This window comes from Erithacus rubecula, assembly GCF_903797595.1.
Source record: "Erithacus rubecula genome assembly, contig: SUPER_Z_unloc_2, whole genome shotgun sequence".
Taxonomy (NCBI): Eukaryota; Metazoa; Chordata; class Aves; order Passeriformes; family Muscicapidae; genus Erithacus; species Erithacus rubecula.
In genome coordinates this window covers 10,114,158-10,128,569 of record NW_027635860.1, presented here as the reverse complement: position 1 = coordinate 10,128,569, position 14,412 = coordinate 10,114,158, and the positions used below count along the sequence as shown (strand labels likewise).

At 36.2% G+C, this 14,412-nt stretch overlaps 1 protein-coding gene across 5 annotated transcripts in view; it reads right to left on the bottom strand.

Annotated features, from left to right (window-relative positions):
* The window catches only part of PIP5K1B (phosphatidylinositol-4-phosphate 5-kinase type 1 beta), a gene marked incomplete at its 3' end in the record, with an annotated part of 99,326 nt that overhangs the window by 17,191 nt on the left and 67,723 nt on the right, over positions 1 to 14,412 (bottom strand). For 4 of the 5 annotated variants that reach the window (XM_079331212.1, XM_079331213.1, XM_079331211.1 and 1 more), the window contains 6 exons: positions 8,978 to 9,189; positions 7,257 to 7,340; positions 7,100 to 7,148; positions 6,511 to 6,595; positions 2,225 to 2,380; positions 1,352 to 1,496 (listed from right to left, as the gene is read on the bottom strand). In XM_079331212.1, the coding sequence (XP_079187338.1) occupies positions 1,352 to 1,496; positions 2,225 to 2,380; positions 6,511 to 6,595; positions 7,100 to 7,148; positions 7,257 to 7,340; positions 8,978 to 9,189 (731 nt within the window). Of the gene's footprint in view, positions 1 to 1,347; positions 1,497 to 2,224; positions 2,381 to 6,510; positions 6,596 to 7,099; positions 7,149 to 7,256; positions 7,341 to 8,977; positions 9,190 to 14,412 lie in introns of those variants that run through there. The other variant, XM_079331214.1, reaches the window with a different exon arrangement.

The following is a 14,412-nucleotide window of genomic DNA, read 5'->3' as shown; positions in this document are numbered from 1 at the left end:
ACCCACTCAAGGGTCTCAATGTCCTTCCTAAACTGAGGGGACAGAACTGGACACAGCACTCAAGGTGTGACCTCACCAGTGCTGAGTACAGGGGAAGAATGACCTCCCTGCTCCTGCTGGCCACACTATCCCTGATACAGGCCAGGGTTCATTGGCCTCCTTGGCCACCAGGGCACACTGCTGGCTCAGGTTCAATTGCTATTGTTGGCCAGAACCCCCAGGTCCTTCTCTGTCCCACTGTCCAGCCACACCAACCCCAGCCCAGGGGGTTATTGTGGACAAAATGCAGAACTCAGCACTTGGACTTATATCACTTTCATCAAGTAATGCTGCAAGTAGTTGTACTTTTTATGTAAATACAGTTGTCAAATATTTAACAGGAGGTAAAATCCTACTGCCTCAAAATTGCTTTTAAAATAACTTTATTTTTTGGGCAACATGCAGTTTACAGGAAAGAACTATGTTTTGGCACATTAGTGCATTTGTCAAATTTACACATTGAGCAGCTCAGGGCTCTGAGTTATTCCAAACAATATTCAAGATGTTTGAGTGGCTACCCTTCTTGATGAAAACAGGCACAGAAATAGCTCAATACACAGTAAAGAGGTCTGCAAGCAGGCAAGGTGACATAACACAGCACCCTTCAGATGTACAAGGGAGCATACAGAGATGACCTCCCAGTAGTACTTACTGGCTTAACCATGGTATGGGACAGACACAGCTGAAATATATTCAAACAACTCAAATCACATTCAGCCTAGCTCTATCATGTGCACAACTTAAGACATCACTGTTTTTATACTTCCTGGATTAAAATCAGACAGGCTCTAATCACACCTATGGATGAAGTTTCATAGAAATTTACTTCAAAAAATGGTTGTTATAGAAGAATTTAAAGGAGACCATTCAGCACTGTACATTCAGAATAAAGTACAATTTTTCCTTTTCCTAGCATACCATCATTTTCTGCAGCTGTTTTAGGCAATATCCAAGTTAAAAGAAGTACTTTCTACCCTCACCTTAATGTATTTTGTTTTATGGTAGACTAAGGCCCAAGCAAAGTTTAGATATTCAATTTAATTTTGGAACATGAAGAAAAATTCATATAACATTTTTTGCTATGTTTATGCTTTCTATTTCATGATCCCCAATTACAATGCTTATAATTACAAACAAATACATGATATCCTGCAGGCTTTGGGCACTCCCTCCTTCACTGGGAAGGTTAAAAACTGAGTTACAGAGACACTTGCCCCTTCTGCTTCTTAATTTGCAGAGCCCCCTTTTGTTGAGCACAACGTTAAACTTCTAGCAGAACAGTGGGGAATCCTCTAACATATATTGTCTTTACCTGCTAGAATAGAGTGTAGATTGATCACATTGACAGTGCTCATCCACATTCAGGGAAGAAGAAGAAAGTGTGGTTGCCAAGGAAGCTGCTTCAAAAAGAGATGGAGTGCTTGGCACTAGATCCGGCCGGTGGTGTGAACCTAGTGCTGCACATGCAGAAATAAAGAACAATGCTAACAAATTTCATTGTAAATTGAGCCCAGGAAACTTCAGGTAAATATATCGAGTCTCATAGTGCCCTCATCATCTCCTTGAAGTTTCCTAATATTTGAATTGATGAGATGGTAGTATTCATATGCCCATACACACAACTTTTTGTATTATAGAATGAATTTCAGCTGCTAACAAGTATATTCAGCAGAATACAGACTAACCCCAAGGTCAAATATTAAGCAGAGGCATGAGTTATGAATTCTTCTCAGTCCTGGGACTATTCTCATACTACAAGGGCTTACTTATCAGATTGGATTAAGTAATTGGTTTTGCTTTCATCATGGCTGCAGGCAAGTTGTGAAAGGGGCAAAGTTGTATCCCAAAAGATCCTAGGAAGAATGAACAGCTTCAAAACACTTCATGTGACACACTTGTTTAGAGGTCAGTGAAAAGGATAACATTGGCTCTGGTCTTAATTTACTACTTGGGCTGAATATGTTTTTTTAAGGATGTCCTGAAATCTGAAAGTTTAACATCATATTACAAACTTTGATTCTGACTTTGTCTTGCTCCTGAAGGTCCATTTAACCACATAACTACTCTCTCCATAAGAATAACCTGACTCTGATTTTGAGAGATCAGCCATACTGGTGGTATTCTAGTTACAGAACTTCTAGAGCTTATACAGAATTTTTAAAAGCATCATTTAGGTTGACAATACCTTCTTCATCAAGGCTGGCATAACTTTGTCCTTCAGCAAGAATGCCGTGCTTTTCATCCTTCCATTCCTGGCTAACTGCAGACACTATTTCTTGTGATGCTGCCTTTAGGGCTGTGATAGAATTGCACCGTTTCTTTGAAGGTGAAGGCTTTAAAGCTGCATTACCAAATGAAAAAAGTTATTGAATGATGCTGTCTTATCTCCCTACACATCTTTAACAGCATATGAAAAATTAAGTCATATAGAAAATCTAGGTTTTGAATATAGATGAAGAATATATCCAGAAACCTACTTAACAAACATTACATTAAAACTACAGCAAAAGATATTGTTATTTCATCTACAAGAGAAGTACTTTTGTCTTTTTCAGTTTCTTACCACTTATTATAGGACAATAAGTCAAGTCACTGGTACCACTAAGTTAAAAAGCTTCTATGGAGTACCAACCCATGTAATCAGAGACAGAATAATACAGAAAAACACCCCCAGAAGATAGGAAAATGGAAAAGACATTTGGAGTATTCTGAGAGGTTTTCGAGCTGTTACTGCTTCTATGCAATGATACTGCAGAATTTCCACTTCACACTCATGTCAAACATTTCCTTTGGGTACAATAAACACTTCCAAAATTCTTGATTTTGATTGATTTTTGATACCTACACATTTAGGTATCAGCACCTCTTTTATAACTCTTAGCAGGGCCTACCTATTTAAAAAGTATTTTGAATCAAACTCTAGAACTGATCATTGCCACTACTACTGAACCATGTCCCCCATTTGTAGTTCCTCTCCAGAAGGATGTCAGCTATTCCATTTAGTGTTTTTCAGCTGCTGGCTGCTGATCTACATGCATTGGCTGCAAAGTTACTTCAGATGCACTGTAACACTTCTTTCACTGCTTTACTACAAAGTTCAAATTAAACACATCATGTCACTTTGCTAAAGACTGAGAAAAATACTCAGATACATAGTTACAGGGTATTTTTTAAAAAGAACATAGTAGATGCTGAACTAGCCTCTGCCCAAGGCTAAATCCACTTATTAAGTTTTTGTTGTTAATTATGCATGGTTGTTCTGTGCACTAGGGGAAAAAACAGATTGAGACAGGGCTTGAATGTTTAAACTGAAATGTTTGACTCAAAGCTTAGAAATAATGTTCCTGAAGGCAGGAATACTCCCATTTTTTAATGAAAAAATAATAATGCATTTGAACCATTAACCTGTAAAAAAGTACATTAACAGCCCTGTACACAGAGGAAATCAACAGGAGTAGGCTTATAGTCTGGAAAAATTATACAGATTAATTAAGATCAAAGAGAAAATTAGGCATGATATCCTTTAATTGTACATCATAGGCTTCAAAAACAGAATGTGTTGTGTCTTGTCCTGGAACAAATCTAGCAGTCAAATTAGAAAAAAATGGGGAAAAAAAAGATGTTGAGGTAAAATATATGGCATTAATTTTGTTAAACAGGAGTATCAAATAGTAAGGAGCAGACATTCTATTCTTTACCAATGCAGAAGAGTTCCTTTGATAATTGTCTCAGACAGCAGAACTCCCTCAAAGTTCTTTGGCAAAATTATTCTAAGATTTAAAGAGAACTGAGTCGCAGGAGGCTCCTTTCTCCTTTAAAGTGAATTTTGTTTCACATTTTGTCACATAATATCGGATTCTTCTATTTTCTTATTAATCAATCTTTTCCAGAGGATTTAACTTTCCACACTTTGAATTGTTAATTTATTCTAGTATTTGGAGTATTTTTTTGGTTTATTTATATCTTATTTACTTTTAGTGTTTGCTTGTATTTTGTTCTCTCTCCATCCACACAGACTTATCACTCCTGATAACTAATGAAAATGTTAAGAGACCAGCATAATACTGGTCAAAATGTATTTGCAAAACACCTTCTATCAGTTTGAGATGGCTCAACACTCCTCCTGTAGTATTTGAGCTGAGTACTCATTCCACATTTTGACACTCAAACTCTGAAGTGAATACACTTCCATGAGCAGGATTATGAAACAGCTAACTCAGACCATTTTAAAGTACGAGTTTCTCTACAAAGTAGATAATTCTAACCAATCAGTTAATACTTATTTGTCAAGAACACTGCGTCATAAAAAAAACCCAAAAAAACTTAACTCAAACAACACTTCTAGAGGGTAATCAAAAAAAGCCCTTCTCTTACTAGAAAGAAACACAAAAACCCCTCATGCATATCAGCATCACCTCTATGGGCTTAAAAAAATATTCTGATAGTAAAGCAGCAAATTAGCACATATTCACACTATTTAAAACGCCTAATCTGTATAAGGTTTTATACCACTTGTGATAATTTTTGGAAAAAAAACCTCATTGCTCATATAATCAGAGCAGCTTTTCCCCAAAGAACTGCCTGGACCTCATCAAACCCTAAGCACTCATCTTTGCCTTGCCAGTCTATTTATTAGAGACTTCCTTACTGCACACACATTGAGCACATCTCTGCATTGGAAAGGATCTTAAAAATAATCTAGTTCCAAACCCTGCTGATCCCAGTAACACCTACCACTGGAGCAGGTTGCTCAGAACCAGTAAACTAGCCTTGAACACTCCCAGGTTGGGGCCTCTACAATTTCTCTGGGCAACCTATTCCAGTGCCTAATCACCCTCATTTGCAAGGAGCTTCTTCCTAACATCTAACCTAAATTTACCCTTCTTCAGCTTAAAGTCATTCCCTCTTGTCCTATCACTATATGCCCGTTTAAAAAGTCCATCTCCAGCATTCTTTTAAGTCCCCTTTAGATACTGGAAGACTGCTACAAGATTTCTCCAGAGACTTCTCTTCTCTGGGTTGAATATCCCCAGCTTTCCTAGTTTGACTTCATAGGAGAGGAGATCCATCCCTCTGATCATGTTAGTGACCCTCCTCTGGACTGTCTTCAACAGTTCCATGTGCAGGGACCCCAGAGCTGGATGCAGCACTGCACTGCTCACAGAGCAGAGCAGAGAGGCAGAATTCCCTCCCTCCCCTGCTGCCCACACTGCTTTGGATGCAGCCCAGGACATGTTTGGCTCTCTGGGCTGCAAGTGCCCATGGCTGGGTCATGTCCAGCTTCTCTTCTACCAGTACCCTACATCCTTCTCCCCAGGGCTGCCCTGTGTCTGTTCAACCCCCAGGTTGTTTTTATCTGAGGTTGCCCCCAACCCAGATGTAACACTTTGCTCTTGGCTTTCTTCAACCTGGTCAGGCTCCCATGGGTCCACTTCTTGAGCTTGTCCAGTCTCTTCTGTCTCCCATCACCATCCTTCTCTGTACGTACAACTTCAGATTGAGTTTTCTTTCAGTAGGATGGTCAATTTATAGAGAAATCATCCATCAATTCATTAATATTTATAAGACTCACAAAAAAGTCTTATTTTCCTGAAAAACTCTCATAACATAACATATCAGGGAATCACTACTTTGGGTTAATTCAAATTTTTTTTTTTGTAAAGGTTCCTTCATTCTACTTAAAATATCTTGATTGTTTTAGTGTAGTTATTCTCAGCCTTTTCCTTTCATCTGTCTATCCTATTATTTTTCTTATTTAGAATTTCACAAAATACTTATCACCTTCACTTATGCCTTCTTGTTGCATTATCAATTTTCCCTCTTCTTCCATGCCTTTAAGCATAATCATGTTTGTTGTTCTGATCTGCCAGGACTTTTAGGCTGGTTTTCATGGGCAGGCTCAGAGTTCACAGGCTCAGTTGGTCTTTAGAAAAATGGTATCATCTTTAGATAACATGCAGAGCAACAAGGGCCAGCATGACTTCCAGTGGTAGAAAAGGTAGGAAAAATAAAATTTAATCTGAACTTTTGATGGAAAAAAACTGTAAGCAGGTGTCTCTAAACTTTTTTTTTAATTGGCAAGACGCTAAATTAATTTCCCTGAGATGAGTCAGTTTTGCTTGGGATAGAAATTGGTAAGTGATCTCTCCCTGTCCTTATTTGGACCCACCCCGCCATTTGTTACAACTTTTCCCCTGTCTAGTTGAAGAGCAGGAGTGATCAAGTGTCTTCATGGTCACTTGAAGCCAACTTTAGACAGTCCTGATGTGAAAAAATACATAGTACATAATTGTCTGTAATTTTACTAATACAGTAAAATCCCAATAGCTATAAATTTAGTTACTTGATTGGAGCTACGAAAGTGCTACATGATGTACATGAAGAAAGGCTTGCTTTATTGCCAAGACAGGGGTATTATAAAATTACGATTATAAAAAGTATTTTAAAAAGTAGAAGTCACTACGTTCTTACCTTGAACTTTTTTGAAAACTCTTGCATTCATAAACTTTAAAAATCTGTCTGCATAAAAATTTGGTCGGTGAACTGAAACAGTATCCTACAAGATTGAAAAATACCTCAGTCACGTTTTTCACAAGTAAATCAGAAGTTTTCAAGAAAAAAGCTGGATACCTCAGGTGAACAATGTTATGCATTTAAGGCATAATCAAAATTAAATTTTTAATTCTTCAAGAAATTTTTAGGTATTTCATTTATAAAATTATGAGTTATGAATTATACAGCTATATTCTGCAAAATCTTTCAAGCATTTGAAATTATTTTTTTCAAATTATCTATATTTTTCAGTTACAGATTCATCAATGTTCTGCTAGACGGCTAGACTTGTGTAAGTTATAAGGACAAACTAATATTATTTGTTGTTATTTGAAAGCTCAAAAAATAAAATCAGAGCATGTATTGGGAAGATTTCAGTAGCAGCTCAAACCACATGATGAAGTCAGACTGCAAATCTACAAGAACTAGTTTTTTCCTGGTCAACATGAGTTAAAGGTCCACCAGCTAAAATATCAGCCATTTAAAAAAAATAATAAGATCTGCTTACCCCATCATAAACAAGAGCTTTCCAAGAATGCTCCAGCTTCTTCATTAACCTAAATGTGCAAAAAAAAAAAAAAAAAAAAAATCAGAACTTTATAAAAATTCCATTTTTATAAGTAATTTCAAATATTTTTCTCAGTGAAAATTGAAGTTCAGCTTACCTGTAAGACTGGAGGATATCAATAATACCCATAAATAAAAGCAACTTTTCACCTTTATGGCTCTTTGCTGGAATACCTCCCATTCTAAGAGAAACAACATAGTTAGAATATCTTTTAAAACATCTCTGATCACCAGTTACCAGCTATACTGTACCCACTTGTAAACCCAAAGGAAAAGACAATATTTAAGCCAAATGCCACAGTGCAAAGTCAGTCAAATGTGAGTCACCTAGCATGCAACAAACAGATTTTAAATAGAAAATTTGAAGCATCTGGGATTCAGTGGTAAATATCCATAATTTAATAAAGGAGAAATATTTTAAGATATGTTTTAGATAGAATTGGAAATATTCAGATGATCTGAAATTGGAAGAAGGTATACATCAGTTTCTTGCTAAGGAAAACAAGTAACTTCAGATAAGGGAGAATTTTCTCACTTTATTGATTATAGGTAACAAATTACAGAGAGTCTGCACATTAATCAAAGTCTGAAAAGGTTGTTTAATATATTTTACACTAAAAATTATGTATTATTATGTGCTTTTCCAAAATTTCTTTACAGAATGATGACAGATAAAGCCACAGTATCAAGCTGAGAATCCTGATTGCATGGGTCTCCAGTTGGTATAGGGCACGAACCTTCATTCTAAGACCCTGTCTTTCTACTCCACCACCTAGAAAAATTGTCCATTTTACAACCTCAGCAATGTTTTTTGCTCCACTACCATTATGTCAATATGAGACAGTGCAAAGGAGCCAAGGAAGAACTACACTTGTCAGGACCTGAGTAGCGCTATATTAGCTCAGGTGGTGTGGGAGCCCAGATAGTGCAACAGCTCTGCCATCATATAAAAGCACTGGCCATCTTCTGTGTGAAGGTGAGTTGTAAAAACCAAGTGAAGTAAAGCTCTGTCTAATTATAGTCTAGAGCCCTCAGCGTCTGGAAATTTTCTCTGAATGCTAAGTATCATAATTCTCTCACTTGTTTACTGTAGGCTTAAGCACAGATTTCTATATCATTAATTGCATTTACCTATACAGCTCCTTTGAGAACCAGGAGAATAGTAAATCCTTAATTTTAAATTCAATCTTCATTACGATAAAGGACTGATTATATGCAGTGCTGAATGGTGATTCATAATTCTGTCATAATACTCTCATAATTCTCTCATAATACTTAATATATTATGACGGAAACAGCAGAATAATGATTGTCTATATAGTCAAATGTCTTTTAAAGTTTTTGCTAGACAGAAAATTAGGAGAAAAACATCAGTTCTTAATTTAAGGAAATATATGACTCGCACTTCAGTGGCTGATGATATAATTCTATGTACATTGTGTATAATACATCAATATGAAAACAACCCCTGTAGGAATATCTATTTCAATGTTAATTTATAGTTTTTGCTTTGGTCTCACCAGACTGCCTCAGATAAAATGAGATTATAGTTGGGACTTTTGTAACAGCCATCTAATAACACCTGTTTTATAAAAGAATGCACGTGTGCAGATGTAAGGCACTCTCAACTATTGTGTATTTAAAGACAATCAATCTACTGACCAACATTCCAATTTCATGCTCTGTGGCAAATCTCAATGATGCAACTTTTTGGAAAAAAAAGGTTCACGTTTTCAATTTCTGGAATGCAGTGTACTCATTAATGTTTTGCCTGTTAATACTTCTAATAGCAATCTTAAGAGCAGGTTACAGCACTTACGTGTTTGTTGCTTCTGCGGTGACAGAGTCTCCAGACTTCCCAGGACCCTGTATAGACTCCATTGCTGTGGAATAGAGAACTTTCTGCCCTCCATGACGTTTTGCATCTGATGCACTCCTGGAACACTCTCCGCCTTTCTCCTTCATGTTACTGTTCAATATGTGGATCCCCAGAAGCAGACTGTAATCCATGATCTTAAAACTTTCTAGAACCTACCAAAGAAACCACAAAAGAATTACAGAGCACTGTTTTGCAACCTGAGTGAAAACAGGCTCTCAAGGCACAAGCTTATCAGAAAGTGTGTGAAATTACAATTAAACAAAAATCTTTTACTATCCCAAACAAGTCAAAGTGCTAGTTATCTGATTAGCTGAATGCTCTTTTAAGTGGGAAGGAAAGATGCATATTTGAAATGTCACCTGGTGTTATTTTGTAGTCCAGGAAGATAATTCCAGGCAGCACCTTTACCTTTATAGCAAATAATCAATTAATAGTTCCATCATATACTTACGAACAACACATTTTTAAAATTATCTCTAGTCCATATTCCAGACTTCCCAATGTGTTTTTGCCTGTACTCCTCTTATCTCCTCTGCACCTCCTATTTATAACAGAGACCATACTCTTGGAGAACTTTCAAATGTCAACAAAAGCATTTTGTTATTGACACCCTCTTATTAGCAGCTGATGGGATTGGAGTACAAAAATCATGCACCTCTCTAGCCTAGTAGGCACTAGCCTATTTAAACTCAGAAGACAAATTTTACTTCTGAAGCATGACTTAATAAATCAGCCTTCTCTTCTAGCTCTACCAACCATTTCTGTCTCTGGCAGCATGTCTTCTCTCACACAGAAGTACTTTAATTTGCTTTTAGTCAGCTACACCATTACGAAGTCTGGCATACTGTCAATGAAAGGCATCTTAAGTCAATGAACTGACATGAACTAAAGCAAGCTGTGATCATATCTAGTAATATAACCAAACTGTTCACAGCAACAGTTTAATGTCAGACAGCAACTGTGTTGAATGTCTTACAAAAGGCACTACTAAGTGGAGTGAAAAACATCAGTAACAGCCAGGAGGGGTATGCTGTGCCACTCACCTCTCCCTCATGCAGCTCAGTAGTGATTCATGATATGCTTTGGCACATAGTACCCAAAGATAATGGTGTAATTTTTGTCACGGAATTAAGAGGCAAGAGTACATCTTTTTACACGAACAAGAAAAAAAGTGATTTTAGGGAGGTAAGAGCAGATTCCAAGTTGTTTTTTGATGAATATTATCCAAACAAGAGTATTTTTGGTTAAGTAGAAACATCCCTTCTCTTAATGAAAAAAAAAAGTAAAATGCAATTTCAGCACCTGCATAGGTTTAAAAACTTCATGGCAGTAAATCAGTAACTTTGTATAGATCTGTATGTCTAATCACAAGGTTTTATACCACTTATCCTAATTGCTGGAAAAACACTCATTGCTCAGATAACCAGAGAAGTGATGAAACAAAGCATAATACACTGTAATCTAAATGTAGAAAGGCATAAAATCCAACCTGATTTTCAGACCCAAAGAATGACTTTAAGACACCATGGGTTTGCTCTTACACAGAGGAATCCTACACAGCAATGCCTTAGTTCAAATGGAACAAGAAAAAATCTGCTAATGTATGCCCTTAGCAGTCCTCAGCATCTTCTGATGACAGAACTCCCAAAGAATTTCATACACAACAAAAAGGTGTATTCTAGCAACAAGATTCTGAAAATTTATTGTGTCTTGTGATTTATAATCCTAAATTGCAAAAACAGCATGGCTAACAGGTACAAAGGCACTTGGTGCCAAAACCTTCTAAAATTTTCTTTACTGCTTACTTATTGCTCCCCTTTACTCATACTTTCTCAAAAAGAAATTACAATATCATGAATTCATTAAAAATATGTAATTGAATGTTTGCCATCCAATGCTGAAAGTAAATTCTGGATAGGCTGAAAAATAACACTTTAGTAGTACAGTAAGCAACACTGTTCACGCAAAACCAGAAGAGCAGCTAGTCAGGCTTGAGAAAAGCATTGCCACATTATTTTACAGTTATGAATTACTGCTGACAGCTCTGCCTTCAACATATTCTTTACTGCATTCTGAATTAGATCACATTAGACACATGATTTTACTGCACTAATTACGTAACCTATGTCTAGAATTGGACATAATCTCATGGGAGGTTCTGCTGTAATGTGCTACTCCTTTTTCCACAGGGACTCTTATGTGATAAAATTAATTCTTCTGACTACATCAATTCATCGCTGCCACTTAAACTGATACTACTTGTAGAGTAATATAGACTATGCCTTGACAATTTATGATTTTAGTGCAGGATTACTGAAAAATGTCATTAAAGCAAGTAGCTGTTTTGTTACTGCAGTTCATTATAGACTGAACATTATAGACAGACGGAAACACCTTCATATCCAATGGATTAACTGCAGCACAAATTCTTATAAACAGCACACAGCATAAGAACCCTTATCCCTCAGACACTCCTTTCATGGCCCTACTCAGAGGTGGCATTGTACTGTCCACAAAGTGTCTTCAGGATATCATGACATGATCTGGCTCTGTCTGCCTACAGCTTTGATGTACAGTTCTGATTACTTCCCCTTAGAAATGTGATAACCAAACCAACCACTCCTTATGCAAATAACCTTTGTGACTGTATCTAAGCATGTTTTGCTCCCCATTTGTTTCTAATGAAACTTCTGGTAAGAAATTATTAACCAGAATAACAAGGAAGAATCTCATAAATCAGCACGCAACAAAATCTTGTTTCAAACTCCTCACTCTGTATTAAGACAGCCATTTTACTTATTGATAAATCAGTTGTATTTACAGGTGAATATATCTGAAGGGTTTTCACATGCTTGTCTTCATTAATATTTCACATACTGTGACAATTTAAAAATATGTAAGTAACATTTTGTATACACAGTTGTACAAAATAATCTGTTTCAACAAGGACAAGTTACAAAATACAGAACATCAAGACATTTCTGCACATATTACATTCTCTGAGAATATAAAAAGGCACAAATATTTTCCTGTGCTGATGTTTGTTTGCAGATGCTTTTGATGATTTTAGGACTGCTTTTGAGATGCAGCAGCAAGTTTTTGCTACAAAGGCACCAAAAAGGATAACATAATCTAGTAAAAAATACACTCAAATAAATTACAGTGTTACATGGCTATATTCATAGAAAAGGAGAAAGCTTTGCAAAACACCCTACTCTATCCACATGAGATCACTAGAAATTGACATAAACTCCTAGAAATAGAAATGCACTACTTGTGTGGCTAAAGGGAGGAAAAACCCAATATTTGGTGGTATAACCATTCTGACCTGTACCTTGCTAGCAAAATGGCACTGTGGGGTTTCAGCAAGAATTGTCTTAAACATGCCATGCACTAACAAGTGGCATATTTAATAATAACAAGTAAACCTTCAGTTTATTAATTTAACATTAAACTGTTCTTCTTGGTAGTATTTATATAGGTGTTAATTCACTAGCTACACAGATTCTGTCAACACAGTATTGTCACTTGGTCATCAAGTACTGCTGTCAAGGCTGACTTCAGCTGCTCTGAAAACTCTCAGATGGCAAGCGACACTCACCCCTTGTAGCCTTAAGCACTATTTTGTTTCATACCATATTAAAACCCACAGTAAAATAGCATCACAAAATATGTTATTTCAGAACACGAAAAATTCACTCTCTGAATCAGATTCTCTTTTCTCAGAGCTAATCAGATGTTACAGTATTCTATGAATCATCTTAGACATGGTTATGCTCCACTATCTCAGGCAATGACTAATACCAAAACAAGTATTTCTGCCATGAAATGTCATTTTTATTTTATATGCAGCCAGCCCAAATTATGCACTGACAGAGAAATCTGCATTTACATTTGCTATCCATGCAAAACAGCATGCAAAAATGTCATCAGATAATTTTCATAAAAGAGTCAAGAAAAATACGACTCAAAAAAAAAAATAATTATGAGCTTATTTAATACAAGTACTAAACAGGTAACTATGCAAGGAAGCATTTCCTCTCCTACAAGCATTTTGGAAAAGCGGCATACGAATTAACACAGTGGAAAGAAGACTGATTTTACAACAAATCAATAATAACTCTTCAACATAATGAGCTATATGAAATAAATACAAATTAAAGGGCTGTCTCACAAAATAAGCATTTTTCAGGAACAAGTTCACAAATGGCAGTGCCTAAAAATGGGCCTAGTTTAGAAAAAATCTATCCCAAGAAAATGAATCACCACATTCACACCAAAACATATATGAAATCACTTCCTATTTCAACAGAATTCTCAAAATATATTGTTAACTAACACTCCAAAACTAACAATCTGGATTCTGATTTTAAAAGTAAAAGCAATGAGAAATTCCTAATGTCAATTGATACTATGAGAGTGATAATATATAAAGATACAAGAGATCTACAGCATCATGCTATGGTCATTTCCTTCAAACTACCATTTCTGGCAAAGAGGCCTTTCATCTAAGATTAGTATGTTCTCCATCTCCATGCTGCATCATGCCATCTTTTATTTCTGTCCTATGCTGCAGATTAATATTTCATTAAGTTATGCCGACACTACTGTTTATAAGGACACGCTGTAGAATGAGTCACTGAATTTATTTGGCTTAAATAAGCTTTCTACCCTTGAGGTAGGAAAAAAGGCAAAACCCACGCTGCACACACTATTAAGGGATTTAAAAAGTTCTGTGGATAAATTTTGTCATACGAGGTCTCCATCACAACTGCTACAGCACCAAACAGATGTGCATCCACACCACAAAACTGTTGTAGCAATTGGCTAAAACGGCAGCAATGAAAATAATGCCCAAATCTCAAATTTAGGAGACGTGACACTCTTTAAATTTACTTGTCTTTACAGACTTCTTTGTTAGTCTTGTACAGCCTTTGCTAGTTACTTGTAAAATGTAATTTCCTGAAAAAGGTCCAGTGTTCTTTGCCAGAAATGAAAAATTCAGACTCTTGAAATCCATTCATTTCTTAATAGTAAAAAAATCTTCAAATTTTTTTTTTTTTTTGCTCTTAAAAACTATGTGACCAGAATTTGATTAATTGCTACTGCATCTCTAACAAGGCAAAGAGAGGATAGCTATAGTAAGTCTCAGCAATAGCCTGGAATTTAAAATCTAGTTCAAATTTTCAATTGTGTACATTGTATATATGATAAACTCATGAATGTTCTATCTTTAGGAACACTGTAATATGTAACACTCCTTGGTTCCGTTAAGGTGCAAATACTGCAAATTAATTGTGAGCAAAGTTTTCAGACCCGGACCCAGTCACCTCAAGTGTGAACAAAACAAGCAGGGGATGCAAGAGCTGAACAAT